At 43.5% G+C, this 23,192-nt stretch overlaps 1 protein-coding gene across 1 annotated transcript; it reads left to right on the top strand.

Annotated features, from left to right (window-relative positions):
• The first annotated feature begins 1,893 nt into the window (after positions 1–1,893).
• On the top strand, positions 1,894–6,405 carry LOC110306095 (CMRF35-like molecule 6). The gene is made up of 4 exons (XM_029484143.1): positions 1,894–2,056; positions 2,488–2,835; positions 4,765–4,885; positions 6,082–6,405. The coding sequence occupies exons 1-4, from the start codon at positions 1,984–1,986 to the stop codon at positions 6,227–6,229; spliced, it is 690 nt and encodes a 229-aa protein (XP_029340003.1). The 5' UTR covers positions 1,894–1,983; the 3' UTR covers positions 6,230–6,405.
• Positions 6,406–23,192: the final 16,787 nt, after the last annotated feature.

Below are 23,192 nucleotides of genomic sequence, written 5' to 3'. Positions count from 1 at the left end.
CCCTGCTCATATATTCAAAAGCTTTGCCATCAGAGNGGGGGACTGCTTGATAGGTTTTGAAGGATGAGGAGTTGTGGCCCTTTTTGGAGGAAGTGTATTACTGGGAGTGGGCTTAGAGGTTTCAAAAAGCTCACACAATTGATCATTGATCAATTCTCTCTCTGCACTGATCATTCTCTTCCTCTGACTCTCTCAGTCTCTCTCTCTGCTCCCGCTCATCTGTCATCTCTCTCTCTTTCTCACCTCTCTCTGCCTTTCTTTCTCTGCCTGAAAATCAGGATGTCATTCTGCTGTCTCCAGGACCATACCTGCCATGTTTGCCACCATGCTGACCATGATAACAATGAACCAAGCCTCTGAAAGTGCAAGCCAGCCCTGGTTAAATGTTTTCTCTTATACTAGCTGCTGTGGTCATGGTGTGTCCTCACAGCAATAGACCAGTGATTAGACACAGAGAGCAAGCAGTGACCATGCCTTAGAGTCCTGAGTGAATACAAAAAGTGGTTTCTGAGCTCTTGTTGATCTGATATTCTGTAGAGCATAAAGAAACAGTGGACATAGAAAAATGCAGGCAGATACCCTGATGGTCAATCAGTGAGAGCCAAGAGAATAATACAGTGAGAGAACATCTGCATTCTGTGTTAGTAGGGAAAACATCTGCATTCTGTGTCAATGGGGATTGGAAGTGAGTGGAATAAGGATTGTGCTCAGGAATGAACCCAGGAGAGTCCAAACCCAGCAAACCTTAAGTGTAAAGGTCCCCTCAAAATGTCACCACAGCCTGCGGATATGGCTGTAGATCAGAGGGGTGTCGGTACCTCTACGGTCAGGTGGCTCACCAGGCTCTCAGACTCCCCTTTTCCCTTCTTCCCCAACATGAAAGGGAAGTGGATGGCCAGCACTTGGAAACTGAGTCATCAGAAAGGAGAGATCTGAGATCATTCTTCCATTCTGCCACACAGCACCTATCCCAAATCATATCCATGTCTAGATATGGAGCCCAGAGACACAAGAAGAGAGAGCTGTCATGCATGGTGGTTCCCATCTAGGTCTGGCACTCAAGGGATGGGAGATTTCTCTGAGTTCAAGGTTAGCTTCAGCTAAATACTGCATTTGAGCCCAGGTTGGGCTGCAGTGTGAGATACTGTCTCAAATAATCAGGGCTGTGAATGCATCTTAGTTGGCAGAGAGCTTGTCTAGCATGCGCAGAGCCCTCCCTGGGTTCAATCCTGAGCACAGCATGGATGGGCTGTGGTGACAAACACCATAAACTGCTGGACTCAGGAGTTGGAGGTAGGAGGAACAGTTCAAGGTCCTCCTTACCTACATAGAGGCCATCCTAGGATAGCAATTCTGCCACAGAAAAATAACAAACCAAACAGAATAAGACAAGATTAGAGAAAGCTGTGACCTACAGGTCTGAACTCTTTGTGGGGACACAGCACCCAGACAAATTCTAATTAAGGGATCGGGTCACAGCATGACCTTGACCAGCAGTGTGAACTCGGAAATGGTCCTAGACACCCCAAGGAGTAAGAGTGCCCTATAATCTGATATTTGGAAGGAAGTGATTGCTCTATGGTCACACAGTTAGAGCAACAGAATGGCACCTTTCCAATCCACCCAGGAAGGGGCTTCTCACAGAGGGTGGTCAACCTGACCAGAAACGGAAATGCTCCCCAGGCCACTGGCAGGAGGGTTGAAGCTCTTGGGTAAAGGCTAGGGGACAGATGGCATCATCAGTCCCCAGTCGTGGGTTTCCCCACTTGTTGGGTGTGGTAGGAACCAAAGCCTCTGAGGCCTGGAACATCAACAGAACCCTTCCTGCACCTGTTCATCTGGAGCCTCAGTGAGACCCAGGGACCAGGAAGCAGAGGACAGAAAGGAGAACTAGGCAAGAGGGCATTCTACTGTCTAGAAGGAGACATCTCCTTCTCCTCTCTTGGCCCTGGTGTGGGTGCAAGAGACAGCTAAGCTGAAGAAATGAACCCCAGAGAAATAAGATTGTGGCTGCCTTCAGCTCTGCTACTCTCCCTGGTTTCAGATACGCACGGAGGTAGGTGTATTGAGTGTACTTTAAAGAAGAAATTCTATGGGAGGTGCGAGAGAGGGAAAGAGAGAGAAGCCAACACAGGCAGAGGGGTCTAGAGAGAAGCAGGAAGGGTGGGGTTGGGTGGTATCCAGGACTGGGAGCATCTGCTCCCCAGGGGCTACCAGGTTTCTTTGCACAATACAGTCATGTCTACCACACCTGAGGCAGATTCAGGACAACTGAGAGGGTCACCTGTGATAGTCATTGCTACATAACCATATAATCTATTTATTTTATAATCTCTCTATGACCTCAGTCCTGACTCCTAATCTGACAAAGCCTGTCTCCTTTCTCATGGTTTCCTCAAGACTAGAGGGTTTTCTAAGACCTGACCCAAGGGAAGACTTCCTACTACCCAGCTGTCAGGGTGCAGAATTGAGATTTGTGTTTTCCAGGCCATTTCCCCGTGCGTGGTCCCAGCAATGTCACAGGCACTGTGGGGGAGTCGCTCAGTGTATCCTGTCAGTATGAGGAGAAATTAAAAACTAAAAACAAAATCTGGTGCAGATTGAAACCTAATTTAGTGTGTAAAGATATTGTCAAGACCAGTGGCTCAGAAGAAGCTAGGAATGGCCGAGTGACCATCAGGGACCATCCAGACAACCTCACCTTCACAGTGACCTTGGAGAACCTCACCCTGGAGGATGCAGGCACCTACAAGTGTGCGGTGGATATAAGATTTTTTTATGATGCCTACTTATGGATCGGTAATTCCTTCAAGGTTGAGTTGTTCGTGGTCCCAGGTAAGCCTCCCTCCTGCCAGGGCAGCCTGAGTCCAGGCCTACCATTCCCTTATGGAAGAAGGAAGCCAGGAACGTCATCATGCTGAACTTGGCTAGTGAGAGATTCAGGACAGGGAGTGTGAGTGCACACGTGCCTCTGTGAGAGCATGTGTGGTACGTGTGATACTATATGTACACCAGTACATGTGTGTGCGCACACAGGCACAGTGGGGACCTGTGTCCTTAGAAACGACTTTATTATTTTATTTATTTGTTTGCTTGTTCATGTATTTGTTTCTAGGGGACTTCCCTTGGTGTGTGTGAGTGAACAGAGAACTTCTGGGGGTCAGTTCTCTGTTTCCACCTTGTAGGTCAAACTCAAGTCATCAGGCTTGGTAAGCAGGGCCTTTCCCCCCTGAGCTATCTCATCAGCCACTGGTGGGGATTCTCTGTGCACCATGGGACAGGTTCAGGCCTGAAACTTTCTAGAAACAGACTCTGAATCACATCACTGGCTCTTTGTGACTTCCTGTCCTGTTAAGACTCAAGTACACTTTCCCAGGTCTCTGGCCCTGTCTCCATTCTCCATAGATGAATGATACCCTAGCTCATCAGCTCCCCTCTCTCAAAGGTGGCTCTGACCTGGGACAGAGTGCACACTTAACCTTGGGTACCAGCTTCATCACTGGTTCTGGGACTTCTGAGGGACCACCAGAGACACAAGGAGGAGCCTAGGCAGTCTATGGAGTTTCTCAGTGCCCCAAGGAACCCACTTACCCCCTCCAAGATCCCCTATGTCCCCTCTCCAAGGAACCATTAACTGCTGGAAGAAACTCAGAGAATCCCTCCAAGGTTCCTCTTCTTTGGGCTGAGGGTCAAACAGGACAGAAGACAGGCTTTCAGCTACTTTGCTCTCCAATATTCTCCAAGTTTGTAGTTGATTCTCCTCTAATGGAGCCTCCCATTTTCACAGAAACCAAATTGGTGCATCAGTTTAAGGATTGAGGCAGTGACAGGGACTGAAGGAAAGGGCCCATCCTCTTTGTTAATCCAAGTTTTTCTTTTTCTTTTCTTCCTCCTCCTCCTCCTCCTCCTCTTTCTCTTCCTTCTCCTCTTCTTCCTCTCTCTCCTCCTCCTCCTTCTCCCCTTCCTTTTTATAATTCCTCTTCTTCCTTCTTCTTCTCCTTCTCCTTCTTCATCACCATTACCATCATCATTATTTGAAGAGAGGATCTTGTGTAGCCCAGGTTAACCACTATCTAACTGTGTACTTAGGATACATCTTGAATGCCTGATCTTCCTGTCTGTGCCTCCCCAGCATTGGAATTGCTAGCATTTATCACCATACCCAGCTTCAGGTGCCTGGTCCTCCACTTTGATTTTCCCTTTATATGTTTCACTGAAACCTCCTCTGTGGGATTGTACTGAAGATTGGGAACTTCGATCCCACTGACATCACTACTCTCCAGTAAAGGCCATTCTCCCCAGGGGCCTACACACATCTGCCTTTCTAGAACTTTTCATATCCTCATTCCTCAGAGAAGACTGTCTGGCTGACACTAGGAATGAATGGGCCAGGCAGACATGGAGTCCCACTACCCTGTTTGTCCCCAGAAAGATGGTGGACAAGGAGGCAAAAGGTGTGGCTGAGGCTGGATGGGACCTGTTACTCACTAAGGTCTTGTCACTTAAGACACTTGGGACACTTAAGCTGTCCTCTCTAAGAAAACTGGGTTCATGTTTGCAAATGCCACCCAGACTGCTCACCATGATATGGGCTGGGAAGATAATCCCTGGCCTCACCTGGTTGTCCATGTGGCTGATCTGCTGTCAGGCAGCCATTCACATGCCCCTAGGGACCTGTGTGAAGCAGAGTGACAGAGGCTTTAGAGGGTAAGGCATGGAGTGGAGGTCATGGGAATTGTCTTGTGTTTACATCCTTTGATCCAGTCAAAGGTTCCAGCCCTGGGAACGGTATGAACATTCCGGCGTCCCCCACATCCTCACCAGTGCACACTCAGCCCAACGTGACCACAGACGACACAATTCCTGCTCCCAGCCCTGAGCTTCGGTGAGGAACTGACATCCCTGACACCTTTGGATGGGGAGCAGGGGTCATAGTGAGAGAGCACAGGTGGAACTGTTTGTATCTCCCTCCTATATGGATTTCCCAATCTCGGGCTGACCTGAGAGGGTCTTGTGAGTGCCAGTTGCGATACACAGAAATGACACTCAGATACTGACCTGCTGAGTGACCTAGCTTGCTGCCAAGCGGTTTCTACCTTAACACATCCAGGGCCTAGACAAATGGCTCTGTGGAGATGGGTCTGCTGGTGAAGTACATCTGAGTTTGAGTCACATCACCTACATGAAAAGTCAGCAGGGCAGCACCTACTTGAAATACCAGAGCTGCTGAGGAAGAGACAGGAGAATGCCTGTGACTCACTGACTAGCCAGCATACTTGGCAAGCTGCAGGCTAGTGAGAGATTGTGTCACAAACAAGATAGATGAGATAGATAGGCCAGTTGTGTGGCTCACACCTTGAATCTCAGCACTTGGGAGGCAGAGGCAGGGCAAGCTCTAGGAGTTTAGGGCCAACCTGGATTACATAGTGAATTCCATTCTAGCCAGTGCTGCATAGCAAGGCATGTCTCAGAACAAACACAAAGGGGTGACTCTTGAGGAATGACCAAGGTCATTCCTCTGATGCCCACATTCATGCATATGCATGTGTACCTGCATACACACACATGAGTAAACACACACACACAATTAACTATGTAAAATAATTAAGCCACTAGGAGTGATGACACAAGCCACCCAGTATTTGGGAGGCAAAGGCAGATGGATCTCTATGAGTTTAAGGCCATCTTGGTCTACATAATGAGTTCCAGGCCAGCTAAGGCTACATAATATATTTTTTTAAAAAGTAAGTAATTTAATAAATAAATAAATAAATGCCACCAAAAGAGATGGGAGGAGAGAATTGAGTAGTTAGAAGAGAATTGAGTATGGGTTGGGGAGGAAATTCCTGCACTGTTATAGACCATAGGGGGAGAGGCCCATGGGCTTAGTCTCAAGACAGCAGGTCAGGCCCTCAGTTCAAGACTACTTCTTTGGCTCTGTATTAATCACACTGGTCGTCCTTCTTCTTGTCCTTGCATAGATCTCTGTGGACACAGACCTGGTTAAGAAGCAGTCACATAGCACAGGGCATTATTGTCACCTTCTGGGAAGTGAGCTTACTGTGACTCTGTCCCTTACAGGTCTCTTCTGAGCAGCCCCCACTTCTGGATCCTGGTGTCTCTGAAGTTGCCCCTGTTCCTGAGCATGCTTGGTGCAGTACTCTGGGTGAACAGGCCTCAGAGGTCCTCTGGGGGAAGCAGCTCTTGGCCCTGTTATGAGAACCAGTGAAGTCTGTTGACATCAAGGCCATGTCCCTAGACACAGCTCCTCTAGTGGCCGAGAAGAGCCAGGAAATGTGTATTTTTGAGAATGCTCTGAGACTTTTAGAAGATTCTTTGTGCTGTATTAAACACATAGAGAATTTACCCAATAAACACCTATATATTTAAGTAATTTCGGGCTAGAGAAATGGCTCAATGGTACCAGCTGCTCATCCAAAAGTCCTATATTCAATTCCCAGTAACCCCACGGTGGCTCACAACCATCTGTAAAAAGACCTGATGCCCTCTTCTGGCATGCAGGTGTACATTCAGATGAAACACTCACATAAATAAATAAATAAATAAATAAATAAATAAATAAATAAATAAATAAATCTCTTTAAATAAAATTAAGTAGATTTTTAATTGGATACCTTTCCTTATTCCTTGGTAAGTTCACACTTGTGTACAACATCACTGTATCATATCCACCTCGACCCCACCCTCCCACCCCCTTAGTCATGTGTTCCCTGTTCCCCTTCAAGTCTCCTCCCCTCCCCCCACCCCGGTCATTTCTTTTATTCTTTCTGTAACTCTCGGGTAACTGTGCAGCCTGATGGAACACTAGCTGATCTTGCAGACTTGGTCTTGTGCAGGTAAACAAAGCTGCCGTGAACTCTTGATCAAGAGACAATGCCACACACAGAAAACAGAATTCAGGGCACTCTCCTCCTCAAAATCTGGCTGTGGAAATTTTTCTTCTCCCTCCCTGCCATGGGTTGGGATGAAGGTGTTTTAGGCTTGATGGTCATGTACACCACAGAAGAAGGAAGCAGCTCCAACCAAGGCCAAAGATAGCACCAATTAAAGGTATAGATGTAGATCTTTAGTGTAGCCTCCCCCAGCCTTGAGCATGCTGGTTCAGACCTGTTCAGACCTCCACTGTGAAGGAGACCACCTAGGGTGGAGTCTTCCAACCTACATAGGTCTATTGTTCTGCCACCTCAGCACTTTTCTCCAAGATGCTGCTACCCACTGAGAGCCTGAACCTGACTTCTTGAGACATTCCTGAATAAGCAACAGCCTGGCAACCAAGTGCTGATAACCTGGAGACAAAACATCAAGAACCTGGCGTGGTAGGGGATGGGCCTTCCCCCTCTATCAGCTCAGACTCTTAAGTAAACTTTGGGCCTTGATCAGTATCTTTGTCTTGGTCTTTGTATTTCTCTCGCTGGCTTTTCTTCATTCAGCCCCAGCCTCCCCTTCAGGCACCCAGTTCCTGTAGTTGCAGGCAAATACAGTTGGTGCCTGAACAGGGACCTGAATTCAGAAGGATCGACTGAGGGAACACTGTCTTGGTGGAGCTCCACAAGAAGAGAGAAAAGTAAGAAGATGGTATCCGGCAGAGTAAGCAACATTTTGTATTCATGCTAGCACTGGGTTTAAACTTCATCTTTTTGAAATTGTTGCTGTAGGTGTGAAAGGATACAGGCTAAGTTGGGACAGCATTGACCCAGCGCTGATTCCACTTAGGGGTTGACAGTAGAAAATGGGATCAGAAATTTCTAAACAGGCATTTGTCCCCAGCCTTCAAAAGCTGCTTCAGGTGAGAGGAGTAGGGTTTGAAGAACAATTGTTAGAGGATTTTTCAGGTCAGATAGATTCTTGCTGCCCATGGTTCAGAGGAGAAAGAACTTTAGATAAGAGAACCTGGGAGAGAGAATTGGAGAAGCTCTGAGAAACACCCAGGCAGATAACTTCACCTTCTGCCTCTGGGCACACATAAAAGATGCTATTGATGAAGAGACCTCACAGGTGTCAGACAGTGCCCAGGGAGAGCTTGAAGAATCTCAGGAAGAACACCTGCTAAAGAGAACTTTCTCAGAAAGGGCCTTCTCAACCCTAAATTAGAAAGTTATAGAGATACTAATGGTGAGCTAACACTAGATGAAGAAGCTCATTCTGAACAAGGAGCCACCAAATATGATGAGGAGGTGGCCTTTTGAGTACCTTCTGATCCAGCTATAGCCTCTACCAAAGGAGATGCTACTCAAATGGACATGCAACAAAGTAAATTATAGTTTGAAATTAAGTTGCAGAAATTGACTAATGAGCTACAGGAGCTAAAATAGGTGACAAATACAGGGTAGAAGAGCTATTCTGAGATGTACCAATCGCCACTAGAGAGAGCTATGAGTCAGGCTTGTGGCAAAGGACTGGCTACATCTGATATGCTAGCTTTCCCTGTAGTTGAGATAATTGACCAGCAGAACAATAGAGTCAGACAATATCAGACTTTGGAGTTCAAGGTGATAAAGGAGTTAAAAACAGCTATGGCACAGTATGGCCCTACAGCTCCTTTTACACAAGTATCATTGGATACTGTGATGGAGTCAAATTTAACCCCTGGAGATTGGAAGACTCTATGTAAGGCTACTTTGTCAGGAGGAGATTTCTTACTTTGGAGTTCTGAATGACGAGAAGCCAGTAAGAGAACTGCCACTTTGAGTGCTCAGACAGGAAACCCAGATTGGGATACTGACATGCTTTTAGGAGAAGATCAATATGAAGGCAATGATAATCAGATTGGGTTTCCTGTTGGAGTGTAAGCGCAGGTTGCAATGGCTGTCCACCATGCTTGGAATCTGTTACTGACTGTAGGAGATGTCAATGGAAATGTAGCCAGTATTTGGCAGGGCCCTGGTGAGCTTTTCCAGGACTTTGTGGATAGGCTATTGAAAGCAGCCAGTAGAATTCCTGGAGATTCTCAAACGGGAAATCCTTTTGTTTCGCAATTGGCTTATGAGAATGCTAACGCTGCATGTCAAGCCACTATTCGGCCACACAAAGGACAGACAGACTTAGTGGGGTATATCTGTCTTTGTGCAGAGATTGGGCCTTCATATAATCAGGGCTTGGCCTTGGCCATTGCTTTGCAAGGAACCACTGTGCAAGCAATGCTTGCACAGAAACAAGGGAATAAACCATGTTTTAAGTGTGGAAGTTTGGGCCATTTTAAAAATGATTGTCCTAGGAATAGAGGTGCCAAGAACGGGCAATCAGGTTATGCTCCAGGAGTTCATTCTCGATGCAAGAAGGGTAACCACTGGGCCAGAGACTGTAAATCTAAGACAGATATTCAGGGCCATTCTGTGTCAGGAAACAAGAAGAGGGGCCAGCCTCAGGCCCCGAGACACCCACAGCAAGCAGCTTATGGGGCTATGAAGCTGCTGCCCAGCCAAGGAAATCTGTTTTTGAACTTATCAGGGCAACCCCAGGAAGTGCAGGATTGGACCTCAGTTCCACCACCCATGAAGTATTAACCCCAAAAATGGGAGTTCAAACTCTGCCTACAGGAGTTTTTGGACCTTTACCTGCAGAAACTTGGGGATTTCTTTTAGAACGAAGCAGTTCTATTGTAAAAGGACTGCAGATGTATCCAGGTGTTATAGATAATGGTTATGAGGGAGAAATTAAAATTCTTGATGCTTCCCCTCATGGTATTATAACTGTACTGCTAATCAAAGAATTGCTCAATTTATCTTAGTTCCCTTGCATCTGCTACCATCCAGATTTGTTAAGAATGAGAGAGGACAGAGTGGCTTTGGTTCCTCTGATGTGTACTGGGTTCAACCAATCACTAGTCAGAGACCTAATCTTAAATTGATAATTGAAGGGAAAAGCTTTGAAGGACTAATAAATACTGGAGCTGATGTAACAATTATTAGAGGACAAGATTGGCCTTCAACTTGGCCTTTGTCTGATACACTTACTCACCTTCAAGGAATTGGTTATGCCAATAACCCAAGACAAAGCTCTAAATTGATAACCTGGAGAGATGAGGAGGGCAATTCAGAACAAATTCAGCCGTATATTATGTCAAATTTGCCTGTTACCCTATGGGGAAGAGATCTCTTGTCACAGATAGGCATTATAATGTACAGTCCTAATGAGGCAGTGACCAAGCAGATGCTAAGACAAGGATTTTTGCCTGGTTGGGGGCTAGGAAAGAAAGGACAGGTATTAAGACTTTTGAAGGTCCTAAGCCTCACTCTAACACAAGAGGCTTGGGGTATTTTCCGCAATAGCCACTATCTTGCCTGCATCCAATACTGATAAAATTCAATGGCTTAATAATATTCCAGTGTGGGTTGATCAATGGTCTTTACCTAAAGAAAAGATAGAAGCTGCCTCTTCGCTAGTGCAGGAGCAATTAGAGGCAGGGGCATTTAATAGAATCTCAGTCTCCTTGGAATACTCCAATATTTGTTATCAAGAAAAAAAGTCTGGTAAATGGAGATTGTTACAAGATCTAAGAAAGGTTAATGAAACCATGGGACCCATGGGAGCTTTACAACCTGTGCTTCCATCTCCAGTAGCCATTCCTAAAGGATATTATAAAATTGTGGTAGGTTTGAAACATTGTTTCTTTACTATTCCTTTGCACCCTGAGGATTGTGATACATTTGCTTTCAGTGTTTCTTCTTATTAATTGTAAGGAACCTATGAAAAGATATCAATGGTCAGTTTTCCCCCAGAGCATGGCAAATAGTCCTACGTTATGTCAAAAGGTTGTGGCGCAAGCCATTCAGCCTGTAAGACAATAATGACCAATGATATACATCGTTCATTACATGGATGATGTCTTATTACTGGGAAAAGATCCTCAGGACTCACTTTTATGTTATAGAGATGTACAACAGGCCTTAGCTTATAAAGGACTGCAAATAGCTCCTGAGAAGGTACAGACTCAGGATCCTTATAATTATTTGGTTTTTAGACTTACAGATCAAGCTGTTTTTCCCCAGAAAATAATTATTCACAGGGACAGCTTAAAAACTTTAAATGATTTTCAAAAACTGTTAGGTGATATAAATTGGCTTTGCTCCTATTTAAAGCTTACTACAGGGGAATTGAAACTTTTATTTGATATTCTTAAAGGGAGTCCTGATTCTACCTCCTTCAGATCTTTAACCTCAGAAGGATTGCTGGCTTTACAACAAGTAGTAAGAGCTATTGAAGAATAATTTGTCACTTATAAAGATTACTCTTTGTCTTTACATCTGTTAATTTTTAATACGACTCATACGCCTACAGGATTGTTGTGGCAAAGAGCTCCTCTAATGTGGATACATTTGAGGATATCTCCTAAACGTAATATCCTGCCATATTATGTAGCAGTAGCCCAGATGATTATACTTGGAAGGAAGCAGGTGCTAACTTATTTTGGCAAAGAGCCAGATATCATTGTTCAGCCTCTTAATGTAGATCAAGATACTTGGCTGAAGCAGCACAGTACAGATTGGTTGCTTGCTCAAATAGGATTTATAGGAACTATAGATAATCATTACCCTCAAGATAGGTTAATAAAAATTTTTAAATGTACATAAGGTGATATTTCCTAATATGACATCTTTACAGCCTTTGTTTAATGCTCTTTTGATTTTTACTGACGGCTCCTTGAAGGGTGAGCTGAATATCTTATGAATAATCAGCAGGTAGTCATAGAGACTCCTGGGCTCTCAGCTCAGCACAGCTGACAGAGGTACTGAATGCTTTTCAGTCTGTGAATGATGCTTTTAATATCTTTCTGATAGTTTATATGTTGCACAGTCAATTTCTTTTATGGAAACTTGTGGTACATTTAATTTTAATACGCTGGCAGGATCTCTGTTTTCACAATTGCAAAACATCATTCTTGCTTGAAAAAAATCCATTTTATATTGGTCATATACAAGCTCATTCTGGTCTTCCTGGACCTTTAGCTGCAGGCAATGATTGAATTGACAGAGCTCTAATAGGAGAAGCCTTAGTTTCAGACCCTGTTGCATTGGCTAGCTGTGATCATGATAAATTTCATTTCTCTAGCCATACCTTAAGGCTCTGACACAAGATCACTAAGGAGCAGGCAAGAATGATTGTAAAACAATGCCCTAAATGTATTACATTATCTCTAGTTCCGCATATAGGGGTTACTCCACGAGGCCTTATGCCTAATCATATTGGCAAATGGATATTATTCATTATGCAGAATTTGAAAATTTGAAATATATACATGTTTATATTGACACTTGTTCAGGATTTCTTTTTACTTCTCTACATATGGAAGAAGCGTCTAGAAATGCAATTGATCATTGTTTACAAGCCTTTAATGCTATGGGATTGCCTAAAGTCATTAAGACAGATAACGGGCCATCCTATACTGGCAACAATTTCATTTCATTTTGTAAGGAACTTGGTATTGAACATAAAACTGGAATCCCTTATAACTCAGTGGGACAAGGAATTGTTGAACATGCTCATCCATCGCACTCTGAAAAAATGGCTTTTAAAAACAAAACAGGGATTAAAGGCACGCCTTTAATCCCAGCAGAGGCAGGTGGATTTCTGAGTTTGAGGCCAGCCTGGTCTACACTGCTTGTGGACGTTGTACATCGTGGTGCGCACTAGGCTCCGCACCACGATGTACAACGTCCCCAGCACTTGGGAGGCAGAGGCAGGCAGATTTCTGAGTTCGAGGCCAGCCTGGTCTACAAAGTGAGTTCCAGGACAGCCAGGGCTTTGCAGAGAAACCCTGTCTTGAAAAACAAAAACAAACACAAACAAAGAACCAGGAGCAATTATACCCCCCTCCCCAAGATCACCAAAAGCATATCTCGATTTTGTCTTATTTGTTTTAAATTTTTTTGCAAACTGACCTTAAAGGTCAGTCTGCAGCAGATCACCACTGGCATCCAGTTACTTCCAGTTCATATGCCATGGTTAAATGGCAGGACCCCCTAACTAATATGGGGAAAGGTCCAGACCCTGTTTTAATATGGGGAAGAGGTTCTGTTTGTGGTTTTCTGTTTTTGTTTTTGTTTTGTTTTTTTTTCACAAAAAGAAAATGGAGTATGATGGCTGCGTGAAAGATTGGTTTGTCAAGGGGCTGGCAAGATGGCTCAGTTGTTCAGAGCACCGACTGCTCTTCCGAAGGTACCGAGTTCAAATCCCAGCAACCACATGGTGGCTCACAACCATCCGAAAAGAAATCTGATGCCCTCTTCTGGAGTGTCTGAAGATAGCTACAGTGTACTTACATATAATTAATTAATGTAATTAATTAAAAGAAAAAGATTGGTTTGTCAAGTGGACACAGATCCTGAAACTTCTAGTAAGTATGATTCCAATTTTGATGATGGCTAAAAATCTTTATCTAGCCAGAAGTGTTAATTTGGAGCACAGCCTCCCCTTTTTCCTGAGAATTAACAGTTTTTCTGTTGATTCCCAATGCCACCTCCCCCACAGCAGGAGGCCAGAGCTTGGGATTGATCATTGCTAATTTGCAACTGAATAGAGTACCTGGAGTTCCCTACAGCCAACCTTAATCCTATTGCTTTTCAACTTTCAGCTTTATATTCTAAGCAGGTCAATTACCTCAGTGCAGGCTCGCCTTCAGCAAAACAGGTGGCAGAAATTCATCAATTGAAGAGATGCATTCAGTACATATTGTGGCTTTGGTCTGATTGGGAAAAACGGTGTGCTATGAGGGCTGGCAGCCAATGGGCCACTGGGTCTCTGCCTTATTTCAATCTAAGACAGAGGCATGTGCCGTGGTTTGTTCATCATAACACCATATAGCAGTGTTTGTGTAAAAAAAAAAAAAAAAAAAAAACACACACACAAACAAGCTGCACATGTTCTCCAGGACGGATAAGAATAAGTCCATTGAGACCGAAGTCCCAAGACAGGCCCGGCCACCAGCCACCATACTGCCCAGATAGGACCATAGAGCATAAGTAAATTTTATGCCCCAGTCCATCCTATTTTTATTATATATTTAAAGAGGAATTATAGCCTTCCCCAGTCTTGAGCAGGCTGGCACAGACCTGTTCTGCCATTGTGAAAGGAGACCACCTAGCGTGGAGTCTTCCAACCTACATAGGTCTATTGTTCTGCCACCTCTGTGCTTTTCTCCAAGATGCTGCTACCCGCTGAGAGCCTGAACCTGACTTCCTGAGACATTCCTGAATAAACAACAGCATGGCAACCAAGTGCTGACAGCCTGGTGACAAAGCACTAAGAACCTGGCTTGGTGGGAGATGGGCCTTCCCCCTCTATCAGCTCAGACTCTTAAGTAAACTTTGGGCCTTGATCAGTATCTTTGTCTTGGTCTCCTATTTCTCTCACTGTCTTTTCTCCATTCAGCCCCAGCCTCCCCTTTAAGCACCCAGTTGGTGTAGCCACAGGCAGCTACACTTTAGAAGACAATTTGACAGCTTGTCCAATAAATATGTACACTCTCCATGAGAAATACTCATGACAATGTGTCCTCCAGATTCAGTTATAAATCATGGGCAATACTGATGATCTCCCTGTCTGATGGCACAATTTCTGCCTCCCAGCCACCTTAGTGACAACTTGAACCTAGGATTTTATATCTGCTTATCTTAAGGATTTGCTACATGCATGCTCATGGGCTGGCCAAGGGTGTATTGCTTAGCTTTCCTATGTCTGATTGTTATATAAACAGAGTTATACTTTTTTTTCCTACATAGGGTCTTACTGTGGAAGCCTGGTCCAGAATTCACTATATAGACCAGATTGGATTTGAACTCATAGAAATTCACCTCCACCACCACACCAGCACCAGTGTTACTTTTTTCCAACACTGTTCTAGAGTAACCCCAAAGCCTGGCACATAGAGCAAGCATTCTGCCACTGTACCCTCCTATCTGCCTGCCTTCCAGTCTGCCTATCTGTTTCTTCCTTTTCTCCCTTCCTTCCTTCCTTCCTTCCTTCCTTCCTTCCTTCCTTCCTTCCTTCCTTCCTTCCTTCCTTTTTATTTCATTAACAGTGTCTCACTATATAGCCAAGGAGAGTTTCCAATCCCTGATCCTCCTGCCTCTGCCTCCCCAGTTCTGGAATTATAGGCTTGTGCTACCATGCCCAGTGACATGCTTCATTTCTAAGTCTCCTTTATCATTTAACATTGTGTCTCTGAGATTCACACAACTGATATGTTGACATTCTAACCTGGATCCTGTTGTGCTGCCCTCTGATTGGCTATATAAGTGCCCCGGAACATCGTTTTTTCTTCTTTGGTTGAACACTTTAGAGCCTCTTTTTCCTTCTCTTCTCCCTCCTTCCCTCATCCTCCTCCTCCTCTTCCCCCTCCCCCACACTGCATTTGTTATGAAATAAAACACAAGCTGGGATTACACACATCACCAAGACCAGCTTCTTATGTGAGTTCTGCTGAGATACCTCAGACCCTCAAGCTTGTACAGCAAGCCCTCTTGACTGAATACTTCCACTGATATATATATATATATATATATATATATATATATATATATATATATATAATCAGATAGATACAAATAGTTATAGCCATAGATACAGATAGAGATAACATATAGTCATACAAAAGGAGATATATCTTTTGATAAATGGCTTTTAATTTTACTGTAGCAAATTAGTCAATATTTCTCTTGTGACTTATGCCTTTGCCTTTCAACTAAGAAATTATACCAAGACAAGCACATGCTCACAATCCCAGCATACGAGAGGTAGAGGCAGGAGAATCTGGAGTTTCATCCTCAGCTACATAGTAAATTCCAGGTCATCTTAGACTACATTCGACTCTGCCTCAAATATCAGGTAGGATCTGGAGAGCAGGCTCAGCAGTTACAAGATGCTCATCCAGGTTTGCACCACACAGCAGCTCACAGTGGTCTCTGACTCCATTCTAGGGGATCCAACTTCCTCCTCTGCTCTGTCTGAGCACTGCCAGGTGCAATCGCATGCATGGAGACACAAACACTCAGGCACATGAATATAAAAAATATCTTCAAATAACCACAAACAACCTAAGAAGACGAAGAGGAGGAGACTAATAATAGCAACAGGAATAAGAGAAAGTGACACCGTAAAAATTAAATTGTTTTCCTGTATTGTAAACACTTTTATGTTTAACTCCTTACATTTCATTTTTTATCATTATTGAGTATAGTTGTGACTTGTGTATGTGTGTGCTTGCATGCCACAGTCGGTGCAGACCTTCGTGGAATCAGTTCTCTCCTTCCACCTTCACGTGAGTTCTGAGCACTGAATTCAGGGCACCAGGCTTGTGCAGCATCATCACCCACTGAGCCAGCATGGTTCACACTGGTGCACTTCGGTCTTCTAGCTAGAGCTGTACTCTCAGGTCTTGGTGCACGGCTCTCTTCTCTGCTATCAGTAAGTGTCCATCAGCACTGGCCAGGTCCTCTGCTGCTTACATCTTAGGATGAGCCAATCAAGTTCCTAAAAGGAAAATCAAGTATGGGCTGTAGAGAGGATGGTTCAATGGAGAGCAGTGGCTGATCAGGCAGAGCTGCTGAGTTCAGATCTCAGCACCCACCCCAGGTGTCTCACAACCCAGGTCAGGGATCAACACCTCACTTTAGCCTCTGTAAGCACTGCACTTATATTGTGCGTAGACTGACAGAAAAAAATCATATATAAAAATTAACATAATGCTTTTTAAAAAAGATAGAGAAGTTTTCTGAAAAGTGCACACTGGGGCTTTGAGTGTGAGCACATATGTCAGTCGGGATTTCTGTGGCTGTGAGGAGACCCCACGACCAAAAGCAGCTCTGGAAAGAAAAGGTTTACTTGGTTGTCTCCTTCCACATCTCAGCTCAGCATCAAAGGAGTCAAAACAGTAAGTCAGACAGGTCAAGAACCCAAAGGCAGGAGCTGATGCAGAGGCCATGGAGGGCTGTCACTTACTGGCTCGTTCTTTGTGGCTTGCTTACAAAACCCAGAACCACCAGCCCAAATCTGAAATGGGCTGGTCCCTCCCCCATCAATCACTAATTAAGAAAATGCTCTTTACAGTTCCATCTAATAGAGGAGTTCTATTTGTTATTGTTTGGGGGGGGGTTGCTTTGTTTGTTTGTTTGTTTGTTTGTTTGTTTGTTTTGATAGAGTCTCTATGTAGTCCCTAGGGACTGTCCTAGAACTCACAGAGATCCACTTGCCTCTGCCTCCCTAGTGCTGGTGTCAAAGGTCTGTACCACTCTGCTGGCATGGAGATGTTTCTCAACTGAGGTTTCCTTCCCTCAGATGACTCTAACTTTATGACCAAGTGGACATAAAAGCCAGGCAGCACAGAGAATCGAATGCATCCTTAGGGTAACTTCCTTATCTATGAGCATGGACTGTAACCCAACTATTCGGGAACTTTGAAATCATCTTCTAAGGGTTGGTGAGATGGGTCACCTTGGCTGTGAAATCCTGGTCTCCTGAGGTCTGTGCCCAGGACTTAGGTGGAAGCAGAGAAACAACACCCAGAAGTTGTCATCTGACTCCCGTGTGCAAGCTGTGCCGAATCTCCACACTCACAAACACATCACACAATACACACACACACACACACACACACACACACACGCGCGCGCGCGCGCGCGCGCGCGCGCGTGTGTGTGTGTGTGTGTGTGTGTGTGTGTGTGTGTGTGTGTGACAGAAATACATGCACTTGTGTGTGAAGTGCCCCTGGATAACGGAATAGGGTGATGGATCTCCCAGAGCTGAAGTCACAGGTGGTTGTGAGCATCACTTGTGGGTTTGGAACCACACTTGGGTCCTCTGACAGAGCAGTATGCACTCTGTCACTGACCTGTCTCTCCAGTTCCTGACTTTTATTTTCAATTATCTGTATATATGTATGACTGTGTGTGGGTATGCATATGTGAATGCAGTTGTCCATGAAGGTCAGAGGTGACTCTTACTCATAAGCCACCTCTCTAACCCCTTATATTTATTTAATTATGTATTTATAGCTTAAGCCTGCATTTTTTTCTATTTAACTTAGATTTTTTTCTGTTTGATTTAAGTTTTATTGCATTATGATGAGAAAAGATACATAATTTCAATTTATCTGAATTTGTTAACATTTAAAAACATATTTTGAGTAAATAGACTCACATCACATTCTTCTTTCTCTTTTGTACCCCAACTCCTCCTGGAGAGCACCCCCCATCAAAACCTGCAATATCTTTCATTTTTTATCATATTATTTAAAATTTATAAAATATTGTAACAATAAAAATGAGTATTATAAAAGTTGTTTGATATAAAACAATAATCAATTGAACAGTCTTATGTAGATGTTTGTCTACAGCAATACTGAAAATACATACATTTTTCTCAATATAAGTTTTAAAGAACTCCAAATATATTAACTATACAATATTTTAAAATAATATATCACTATTAGTTTTTTTAGTGAACATCAATAAAGTCTTTTTGTTTGTTTGCTTTGTTTTTAGTAGAGCTCTAAGTCTTGGTTCTTACTGTGGTACAAACACAAAATAAGAACAGTTTTTGGACATTGGAGTTCATTGTAATAAGGCTGTACTTGAATGTTCCTCAGATCGCCAAAGGATTTTACCTCCATAGTAGATAAACTATGAGTTGACAGTTATGCTGCACCGAGGAATGAATTGTAGGCACCAATTTTGGATGCAGATTTCCTGCTACAGTCTATGCTATTTGACTTGAGTGATTGTCGTCACTCTCAACCCACAGGCAGCAGGTTACATTCATTTAAGAAATGCTGTATGTATGAAGATGGTCTACCAAGAAGTCATTCATCAACTGTTTCAATGTTCAATGGTTCTGCTCAGAGGATGGCACAGACATTAGGTGAGAGTAAGATTCTGGTTCCTTGGCTGTGATGATTTTGAAAAGCATTCATCTCAGAATAAGAGTAACTTATAAAGTCCTACTCTTCAAAATCAATACGATAATTATAAATATTAGCAAAACCTTCAGTCTCACTCTTTTCTGTTCTCTTACAAGCCACCTCCCAAATTTATTGTCTACATTTCTTTTGGCTGTATAAATAATTTTGAAATATGTAAGCTGTTCTGAAAACCACAGTGTAGTGTAAACACACCAAGTAAATAATCCTACTAATAGAGAGGCTGAGATAGGAGAAGCATGATTTCAAGACCATTATGTGGCACACAGCAAGACCCTGTCACATACAAATAAGCAGAAAGTGTATATGGATTGTACCATATTGAACCTATTTCTCCCATTACCAAATTAGAGAGACCTCAGGATGACAGCTGACAAATTTCTAATTCCTCATATTTTTGAATTTCAATTGATTAGGATATGTTGGTAATATTAATTTTCATATTAAGAGATATTAAGGAGAAGTGATTGTTACTTCCTGTTAATTTTCTTGTTAGAGGTGAAATTATGTTTGTGTGGGTTTGTTGAAAGATTTCTTTCTTGCTTCTTCTAGGGTGTAATTTCACTCCTTGTTTTGGTGTTTTCCATCTATTATCCTTTGTAGGGCTGGATTTGTGGAAAGATGTTGTGTAAATTTGGTTTTGTCATGGAATATCTTGTTTTCTCTGTCAATGATGATTGAGAGTTTTGCTGGGTATAGCAGCCTGGGCTGGCATTTGTGTTCTCTAGGGTCTGTATAACATCAAACCAGGATCTTCTAGCTTTCATAGCCTCTGGTGAGAAGTCTGGTGTTGTTCTGATAAGTCTGCCTATATATGCTACTTGACCTTTTTCCCTTACTGCTTTTAAAATTCTTTCATGGTTTAGTGCATTTGGTGTTTTGATTATTATGTGACAGCAGGAATTTCTTTTCTGGTCAAGTCTATTTGGAATTCTGTAGGCTTCTTGTATGTCATGGGCATCTCTTTCTTTAGTTTAGGGAAGTTCTATCTTCTATATATTATTATATTATCTATATATCTTTATATTATATTATCTATATTATCTTTTATAATTTTGTTGAAGATATTTACTGGCGCTTTAAGTTGGGAATCTTCACTCTCTTCTATACCTATTATCCTTAGGTTTGGTCTTCTCATTGTGCCCTGGATTTCCTGGATGTTTTGTGTTAGGAGCTTTTTGCTTTTTGTGTTTTCTTTCACTGTTATGTCAATATTTTCTATAGTATCTTCTGCACCTGAGATTCTCTCTTCTATCTCTTGTATTCTGTTGGTGATGCTTGCATCTATAACTCCTGATCTATTTTCTAGATTTTCTAACTCTGGGGTTGTCTCCCTTTGTGATTTCTTTATTGTTTCTATTCCCATTTTTAGATCCTGGATGGTTTTGTTCCTTTCCTTCGCCTGTTTGATTGTGTTTTCCTGTAACTCTTTAAGGGATTTTTGTGTTTCCTGTTTAAGGGCTTCTAGCTGTTTACCTGTGTTCTCCTGTATTTCTTTAAGGGAGTTATTTATGTCCTTCTTAAAGTCCTCTATCATCATCATGAGAAGGGATTTTAGATCTGAATCTTGCTTTTCCGGTGTGATGGTGTATCCAGGACTTGCTATGGTGGGAGAATTGGGTTCTGATGATGCCAAGTAACCTTGGTTTCTGTTGCTTATGTTCTTACACTTGCCTCCCGCCATCTGGTTATCTCTAGTGCTACCTGCCCTGGCTATGTCTGACTAGAGCCTGTCCTTCCTGTGATCCTGGTTGTGTCAGAACTCCTCCAAGTCAAGCTGTCTCTGTGATCCAGTGATTCTGGGATCCTGAGATCCTGAGATCCTAGGTGTGTCTGAGCTCCTGGGAGTCAAGCTGCCTTTGGGACTTTGAGATCCTGGTGTGACCAAGCTCCTGAGATGCTGGGATCCTCTAATCCTGGGCGTGTTAGAGTGCCTGGGAGTGGAGCTGCCTCTGGGTGTTGTGGGGCTGGCTGAAGAGTTTGCACCCAAGGTCTGCTCAGGGCAGCAGCCCAGAAAGACCAGAAGGAACCCGGCCACTGGTCTGGTGGAGTTCCTGTGTGCCTGGGTCCAGCTGGTCCCAGTTATTCCCGGTGTTGGGGACAGATGTTGTGTCCGCCTCACCTCTGATCCTCTGATCCTGGGTATGTTGGAGCACCTGAGAATGGAGCTGTCTCTCTTAAGCCTGCATTTTATTAGTTTTTAATTGTGCATCTGTGTGAAATCAGAGCTTCAGAAATCCCTAGAACTACAGAGTTGAATTGTGTGTACCTCAGCGGGTGATGGGACTAGAACTTGGGCCTTCTGGAAGAACAGCAAGTGCCCTTAACCACTGAACCATCCCTCCAGCTCCGTATTTGTATTTTAAATGGTGTCCTTAGACTGGAGATGTGGCTCAATGGTAGTTTGCTTGTCTACTGTGTGTAAAGTCCTGGGTTTGATCCCAGTTCCACACAAAAAGGGAAAAGATTATTATTAAATGGTATTTTATGTGTGGTTGTGTGTGTGTATATGTGGAGTGTGTATGTGTATATGTGGTTTATGTGTGTGTGTGTGTGTGTGTGTGTGTGTGTGTGTGTGTGTGTGTATGTGTGAGGTGGGTTATATGTGTGTGCTGTGTATGTGTATGGTATGTGTGCATGCGTATATGTGTGTGTGTATGCATGTTCGTATGTGTGTGTACATGTGTGTATGTGTGTGTGCATGTGTGTGTATGTGTATATGTGGTTTATGTATGTGTGTGTGAGGTGGGTTATATGTGTGTGCTGTGTATGTGCATGGTGTGTGTGCATGTGTATATGTGAGTGTATGCATGTTTGTATATGTGTGTGCATGTGCGTATGTGTGTATGTGTGTGTGCATGTGTGTATGTGTGTATGTGTGTGTGCATGTGTGTGTGCACGTGCACATTGTCTGGCCTACCTTTTATGGATCAGGCATCCACACTCAGACCAGGCCTCATGCTTTCACAGTAATTCTTACCCAGGAAGCCATCACTCGAGCCCTAAATGCTATCTTTTAATAGATTAATAGATTAATACATTTAATAGAGTTGAAGTTATTCATTGCAGGTAAGTAGATCTTTGTTTATTCACGTGTTTATTTAGGGGTGTGTGTGTGTGTAAAACAATGTTCTAAAATTTTACAATTTTCTTTTCATCTTTATATGTATGAATTTCAATTATAATAAAAATCGGTTTCTTTCCAATTCTTTCATCTTCATGGGGTGTATTAGTGTTCTATTGCTGTGATAAAACACTGTCCCAACAGAAAACAATGATGGCTGGCACCGCAGAAACCCCGAGGAGCCTGGGAGACCCATGAAGCAGCAGCAGAAAAGGAGTCTGCAGAGTCCAAAATAGCTCTGGAGTGACTAAGAAAAAAAAGGCAAGTCTTATGGGAAGATGCCTTTTAAAAGTGGGATGGCGATATTGTCGAGAAAGATTGCAAACTGAGCAGAGAAAGACAAGTCTGGATTCTTTGCTGCCATGTTTCAGACAGCACACAGCAGGCACAGGCGCAAAGGCAGTGCCTTTGGGGGCCGGTGATGATGACAGGGAGAAGAAAGCTGAAGCACCTTTTGTTCCTTTTATATACGTTTAATCATTTTCTTATCACTATTTACGTTTTTTAAGTACCCAAACACTTTCTTAGACCCCCCACACGTAAGCTTCTATACCCTCAGATTTTTCATAAACTTCACACTCCTTCCCATCCAATTATTCACCAGAGGACACAGGGGGTTGATTACAGGGAGCAATCACTGTAAAGTAAGTGAGTTCCTTTAGATAAAGAAAATGGCGGGCTGGTGAGATGCCTCAGTGCTTAAGAGCTCTGACTGCTCTTCTGTGGAGAGCCACAATAACATTCGCCATCACAAGATGGTGCTGGCTTCCGTTGTGCCAGCTCGACCTCTTTTCAGGAAATAAGCTGTGTGCGCATGTGCAAGAGTGTGTTTGCGCCAAGTCTTTGCCCACCCCGAGGCGTGACAATGAGATCATGGGTAAGCGACCAACCAGGTGTGGACGCGCCGTGCTAGGGTGTTTTTAAGCAGCCCCCTTTTGGGGCTCTGCATCTTCCTCTTCAAGATGCAGTAAACGCTTTGCTGCAGAAGGATCCTGGTGTTCCGTGTGCGTTCTTGCTGGTAAGACAATAGCGCGGGACATTTGGCGCCAAAAACCCAGGAACGCCTCACCATTGCCAGCGCTGAGGGGACCCTCCACTCGCAGAGAGGATTCAGAACTGCAGGACGAGGTAAGCTCT

The sequence above is a fragment of the Mus caroli genome, chromosome 11, assembly GCF_900094665.2.
Source record: "Mus caroli chromosome 11, CAROLI_EIJ_v1.1, whole genome shotgun sequence".
Taxonomy (NCBI): domain Eukaryota; kingdom Metazoa; phylum Chordata; class Mammalia; order Rodentia; family Muridae; genus Mus; species Mus caroli.
The sequence above is the reverse complement of the archived record's forward strand: the minus strand, read 5'-3'. Positions and strand labels throughout refer to the sequence as shown.